This window comes from Quercus suber, unplaced genomic scaffold (genome assembly GCF_002906115.3).
Source record: "Quercus suber isolate HL8 unplaced genomic scaffold, Cork oak 2.0 scaffold_724, whole genome shotgun sequence".
NCBI classification, from domain to species: Eukaryota; Viridiplantae; Streptophyta; class Magnoliopsida; order Fagales; family Fagaceae; genus Quercus; species Quercus suber.
In genome coordinates, this window is record NW_027070164.1 from 272,531 (window position 1) to 279,783 (window position 7,253).

Here is a 7,253-nt window from a genome sequence, read left to right on the forward strand (position 1 = left end):
AAAAAAAAAAAAAAAAAAAACAGAGATACATGAGCTAGGGAGATCGAAGCTGTGGATCGGAGCTAGGGAGATCGGAGCTGTGGATCGGTGCTTGTGATCGGAGCCTGATCGGAGCTAGGAAGACCGGTGCTTGTGGATCGGAGTTAGGGAGATTGGAGCTGTGTATCGGAGCCTGATCGGAGCTAGGGAGACTAGCTTGCGGATCGGAGTTAGAAAAAATCGGAGCTGTGGAGAGATAGATCGAGAGGGAGACAAGATGGGTATGGAGAGATGACCGAGAGGGAGACCGAGAGGGAGACGAGATGGGTATGGAGAGATGACCGAGAGGGAGACGAGATGGGTATAGATGGGTATAGAGAGATGACCGAGAGGGAGAGAGATGACCGGAGCGGAGCGGAGTGGTGTTTTGTGATCTGGAAGAGGAAGGCCAGAGAGATGGAGAGAGTGAGAGAGTGAGAAATCAGACAATGGGTATTGAGAAAGAGAGAGGCGCGTATTTAAAAGAGTTGGTAAGAGTTGGTTGGTGAGAAATAATAAAAAAATAGAGTATAATGTATATTTTATTGAAAAAACTTGTAAAATAAATGAATTGATGTAGGTGTTTTGTAAAAGTGAATGTGTAAAATAGAAAAAGTAGGTTTTTAGTGTAAAAATAGATGTGTAAAATACACATGTTGATGTGAATGCTAGCTTTTGGAGTAATCCATTTAATGTCAAACTTCCTAAATAAAAATTGATGATACATGAGCCAGGTTGAAGTACATGGACATCCAAAATGCAAAAACAAAACAAATCATAATCAACAAAAGAAGGGGGGCCTAAGGATCTTACGGTCTCAAAAGAGATCCAGACGTTGTTCCTCCATTTAAATCACCTAAAATTAGTGGTATCAAATGAAGATATCCAAGTATATACTGCAACGTAATTTGATCAAAAGACATATTTCGAGAGAGAGTCAATTGCAATGGCAAGAAAACATCTTGAAATGCTTCTAAGGAAAATAATAAAAAGAATGAGACAAAGCACCAGTAGCAACACTTAATTTAAAAAAGTGAATTTCATAAACTCAATCTAAACCCACAAAAATGAGAGGAAGACATAAATAAAAATAAAGGTTTAAAATAGAGGATGGAGCAGTTGGTGGTGGTTTTTGGCCATATATGAGCTCTGCCATTTTTGATGGTGCTGTTCTCCTAGGATCTGCCTTTGTGGGTTTATATCGGTCCTTCCATAGTTCATTGTGTTTGATGTCTTCTATCTCTCCATATTAAAAAGAAAAATTATATTCATTTAAAAAAAAAAACAAAAAACAAAAAACAACCACAAAGCTAATAGCTTGCTCAAAACTGTCAAAATTGAAAATTTTCATTTGCAAAAATATAATCAAACAGCTATACGGGTTCTGTTTGATGCTGTTTCGTGGACAGACTTCCACCAACAATTCTAAAAATTTCAACATAACTTCGAACCCACACTATACCTGTATTAATATATTCTTAAATGGTAACATTAAAGTCATTACAAATGATAACATTAAAATCTAAAATAACCAAAAAAAAAATGTGGAGTGAGGGAGATTTTAACCGGACCTCGGTGGAAGGCTGGCCTGACAGTGGTGCAACTCAGAGAAAAATTTGTGTCCCTAGACTTTCTCATAATTTTATAGTGCAATTATTCTTAAAAACAAAGCAGAAAAGTTCTCAGGTAGTAATGGTATTCCAAACCAATGATCAAACATCCGAAAACAATACAAAACAATGTCAGTAATGATAAATCATGCAATATTCCTTAGAATATTCCAAACAAAAAAAAAATGATAAATTTATCATTTCAAGAGAGTGAATTTGCCCCTTTCCCCCCCGATGTTCGAAATGAATTTAAGCAAACTGTTCAAGACATAAGCTTCACTAAACAGCAATGAAAACGAAATGATGCTGAGCGAATTCATTTCTCATTTCTGCTTTGTCATTGTACGTCTATCAGTTTACTTAAAAAATAAAAAAAAATAAAAATAAAAGATAGATAGATAGATACTCAAAAAGCCAATAAAAATAGGATCTGAAAGCAAAAAATACAAACGAGAAAGAGGAAATCTAGGACAAAGGTTATCAGTTTTCACCGATTTAATCAACGTTCTGGATGATATCCTCAGCAGTGAACTTGGTCACCTTTTCCTTATCAGCAGCGGCACAACCCTTAGCCTTGAGGTAGAGAAGTAACTTACAGTCCTTGTCGAGGCGGGAGCTTGTTGATGACTTACGATCTTCATAAATCCAACCTTCTCCAGTTATGCTGCATCAATACATCCTACCGGTGCACTCTATGGAACCACAGAAGCAACTTTTCTTCTTTATATTGCCATTCGAATCACGAATCTGATCTATCGTGTAGTTGTAATAGTATGTCAGCTCTTGCAAGGGAGGAATGTTCTCAGCAGAAAAGAACATTATGTGAGGAACTCTTCTGTCCTCGTGATCATAAAGGAGATTTTGAGCATACAAATTGGGAGAACAGCTGTGGTTGACAAATCTCCCCACATTGGCATACTGCGCTGCATCAATAGTGAAGCCACAATCCCCCTCCACAACTTCACAGGAACTTGCGTGCGAATCAGGCATAAGGGACGAGAGTCCATCCCAAAGAGAGCTGTCATTGTAGTTATTCCCAATGTCAAATAGATACTCATCGTTACCAGTTCTTTGATCAGCCTCCTTCTCTTCAAGGAGCTCTCCTATATACTCACATATAAAACTTCCTGAAGGGATGGAATTAAGGGATCTCACTCCCCATCCCCTCGATTTTGTTTTAAAAATTTCAAGCTGAAACTTGATACCATGTTGACAAACTCTATTGTGGCAAGAAGAAGAGCACTTGCAAGAAGGACCACACTCATAGACCAGGGGCTTTGCTTCAACTATAGCCCCATTACGATTATATGGGATTTCTCCTCCATTCTTGACTGCACACAAACACTTCTCAGAATCTGAGCATCCATTGGTACAGTCACAACCCTTAGGAGGGAGAGGGCGGCACCAATTGGGATATATCATGCTAGTTATGTATTTAAACGGTGGAGGTTTCTCATCATCTATGGTGTTCACAGCACAAATGGGAATTAACTCTTTCCCTTGAGAGATATCATCTACGCAGAGACCCTCCCTTATTTTGAACTTTTTAGACTTCTTGACTTCTTTCCAAGCAAGCTCTGGTTGACCAGGAATTCTGTCCAACTGAAACTTGAAAACCAGCTTACCATGCGGCCCCAAATCCTGCCAACATTTCTCCACCAAATATAGCCCATCATAAACATACGTTTTTCCATCTTCTGAATCATAGCCACGAATCACCCTAACAGGATTCTTTTCCTGCATGCTACTCTTTAAAGCAAGGTTTCCCCGTGCAAGCTTCTGATCCTCAGGTTCTTTAAATGACCTCTTCACATTTCCACCCTGACCTGTATAAATCAAGGAATCTGAATTGTCCAAATCATCAGCATAGCCCCCAGATGCTACAATGCTAGTTGCAAGGATTAACCCATCATGCTTCACATAATCAATACCACCTTGAATCTGGCGATGAAGGCCAATAATATTAAGCTCAATCCTGTAATGGAACTCATCACCAATTTCAACTCCTGGGACAGATCCCAAGATTTGTTTTCCAGTATTAACATATTTGCCGTTCTCCTTAAGAATCTTTGACGCTTGTAAATCAAACCTCCTATTGCCACGTCCTCGTTCCTTCCCATTTGCTTCATCCTCCTGTAAGAGCTTCCTACAGATGGCTTGGAACAGACGCAGTGTCTCCCTCACTTTGCTTCGGGTAATTGCATCACTGTCATGATGTTTAACACTTACACTCTGTTCAAAGTGTGGAAAGTTTACACCAAAACTACATGGTCTTGGAGCCACATAAAAGTCTTTACATTCATCATCATCCTCAAGAGAATCCCCCGTATCTCTACTAACCATTTTACTTATACCATGATTAGCAGTGTTTTCTATAATAGATGGCTTATGTGTTTTTAACTTCACTCCAGAACCTTCGGCTTTATCCTTTGTTGTGATAGCTGACTCATATTTTCCAAGATGCAGAGAATTATGCTTGTTTCCCATGCTTTGACTTGTAACACCAGCTGTATATGGTTTGTAGACCCCTTTACCTTGCTTCCAACAACGACGTGGCACAGCCATCAGACCTTGCACCATGGCACTCTCCATCGCAGGTTCCAAACAGCCAAAATCCTCCTGCAATTGGATCTGATAACCATATATATCAGACAGCTTTCTCTTTAGACTTGAGTCCTTTTCATAAACCACAATCTCCTTCCCCTTTTTTTCCTCCAATCCTCCAATGTCCCTAGATTCTATTTTAACAACTGTCTTGGACTTGTGGTCAGACTGATGTTGATTACTTTCAGTTTGAGAAGAAGGTCTAGTGCACTTTTCTCTTGTATCATCATGTTCCACCTTCACCTTAGAAGCTATTCCAAATTCATCTTGCTTCCTGATTTCTTTAGTAGCACATCTATCAGATTTAGCCCTGATTTTGTCTCCAGTTATCATAGAAACATTACCCCATAATTCGCTATTCTGTTCATCCCCATCTTGAACATCCTCTACCATTCGCCTTAAATCAGTTTTTCTAGTCTCTTCCACAGGCCTGTCATACATATTAGACTTATCTTGACACAAACTCTTGTTCTTCAGAGAAGCAACATTCCCCCATAATTTGTTATTCTGTTCATCCCCATCTTGAACATCCTCTACCATTCGCCATAAATCAGCTTTTCTAGTCTCTTCCACAGGCCTGTCATACAAATTAGACTTATCTTGACACAAACTCTTGTTCTTCAGAGAAGCAACTTTCCCCGATAATTCACTGTTCTGTTCATCCCCATCTTGAACATCCTCTACCATTCGCCTTAAATCAGCTTTTCTAGTCTCTTCCACAGGCCTGTCATACACATCAGACTTATCTTGACACAAACTCTTGTTCTTCAGAGAAGCAACATTCCCCCATAACTCACTCTTCTGTGCATATCCATCTTGAACATCCTCTCCCATTTGCTTTACATTAGCTTTTCTCATCTCTTCCAAGGGCCTGTCATCTATATCGGACTCATCTTGACACAAACTCTTGTTCTTCATAGAAGCACGCACTTCCAGACTTTCTTCCTTACTAAGACGTGGAGCATTTCTTCCGCACAAGGGCGGGAAGTCTCTGATGGCTGAAACTGTTCTTCGTGGAGCAGAAGTTTTAGCCATAGTCTTCTTCAAACCACTGCCAGTGGAAACATCAGATGGTGAACATGATTTTAAACTACTTGGTGAAACCATCTCTTCCTCTGAAGCAGAAGCACCTACCACATGTATCTTCGACAAATCAAAGGCTGCATCTTCCAAATCTTGTACAGGTTCACTCAGCACTACCTTATTCAAAGCTTCCGACACTAGTGAGTATATTTCAACAGGTTCATCTTTCACAGATTCAACCACATTTTTTTGCTCGAGCACCTTTGCGGGAACCAAAGTTTCTAAAACCTCGGAAGACTGGATTCGAAGAGCAAGCGGTCCACATCGTAGTGGAAAATCGCGAACAGCAGAAACCATACGCCTCTTAGGCTTAGATGGAGCAGTACGAAACGAACAACCAACATTTTCCAATGGCAATTTTCCTAATCTCCCTACAGAATGACTACTATTTACCAATGTAAGAGACTCTGTATTCTCCGTAACCTCCATTCCAACTCCTAAAACAAATCAAAACAGCACTCTAAAACAACCTAAAAAACCATCAGTAAACCAAGACAACCACAAAAAAGGCAAACTTCAACAAATGTATGAGACACAATTGAGGCATTTCTAAGTTTGAGCAGAATGAGTGATAGGCAAACCTGAACCGTTGAAGGAAAACTTCAAATTGAATCATTGCTTTTCATCACAATTCCATCTCCAGATTCAACACATTGGTTCGATCGATCAAAGTGTGGAGTTTTAACTACTTTTCCAGTTTCATCTCTGAAGAATTTGTCTGGGCAAGGAATAGATGCACCCACGTAGCCGAGCAGATTATAGGAAGCAATCTGATACCTCCACGGAATGTAATTTGAAGTATCTAGAAGAACTGGAATGAGATTGAAAGGATTTGAAGTAAAGGAAGCCATTAAAGAGTTCAAAGCTGTGTTTGTAACCGGGTGCGTGTAACAGTTTTTATCTATATATAATCATCACAGATTGTAACTCACTGACTACTGGAACAGAATTTTAGTTTGATGTCACGTAAGACGTTACTGTGTTATTATATGGAACGACACCGTTTTGTATATATCCGTTAACAATTTTTTCTTTCGACATTAGTTAACAAATATCAAAATATAAGAAAATGCAATAATAATAATAATAATAATAAATGTAATCAATAATAAACATAAACAAAGGTCTTAACAAAATAACCTAATAGACTCTGTTCCCAAACAAAAAACAATATAATATAACTTTCTAACTATTCGTTCATTTTCTTCTAATTTTTGAGTAACCAAATAGACTTTTAAGCCATTTCTTAGAGATATTGAAATTAGTCCTAAAATTTGAAGAAACTCCTCCACACATGCATAAAAATTTTGGGCAATTTTCGTTGCTTGAATTTGAAAAATTACCTGAAAATCTTCTTGCACAAACAGCCTCTATGGAAGATTATGGAGTAAAGGAATAAAGATAAACCGTAGTAGTAGAGTTGACTTGGGTTTTCAAAGGAATCAACAAGAAGTTGGGAGTTGATGACGTGACAGTACAAAGATTAAGTGTCACAAACTTTTTCATAATTTTATTACAATTTTGTTATGTGGCGACTCGTGAGTGATGAAATTATGGACCCATTATTTTATTTTCACCATTTCCAATTCACCATGTAGCAAAGTTGTGATAAAATTGTGAAAATGTTTGTGGCACTAGACTTACTTTGAAGGTAAAATATTATGTACAATTTTTAGTAAGTTTTCTCAATGGAAATTTGCCCTTCAAGGGCAAAATGTGAGACTAGTCTTCCACCGAGCGTTTGTGGCACTAGTCTCATGTTTTTGGTAAGGAGAAAAACTTGTCAATAATTCCATAAATGTGATCTATTGATGGAGCCCAATACAATATCTTGCCTTCTCCCATTTGAAACAACATGCAATATTTGTCTGAAATCTCCTCCAAGAAGTATAGCATTTCCTCCAAATGGAGTATTTTTTAGGCTTGGATCACTGATTG

The 7,253-nt window shown here is 38.4% G+C and overlaps 1 protein-coding gene across 1 annotated transcript; it reads right to left on the reverse strand.

Annotated features, from left to right (window-relative positions):
* Positions 1-2,027: 2,027 nt before the first annotated feature.
* On the reverse strand, positions 2,028-5,744 carry LOC111989703 (histone-lysine N-methyltransferase, H3 lysine-9 specific SUVH6). The gene is made up of 2 exons (XM_065766606.1): positions 5,013-5,744; positions 2,028-4,400 (listed from the first exon to the last, which is right to left on the reverse strand). Exons 1-2 carry the CDS (start codon positions 5,742-5,744, stop codon positions 2,298-2,300), a joined length of 2,835 nt encoding a protein of 944 aa, XP_065622678.1. The 3' UTR covers positions 2,028-2,297.
* Between the last annotated feature and the right edge of the window lie 1,509 nt (positions 5,745-7,253).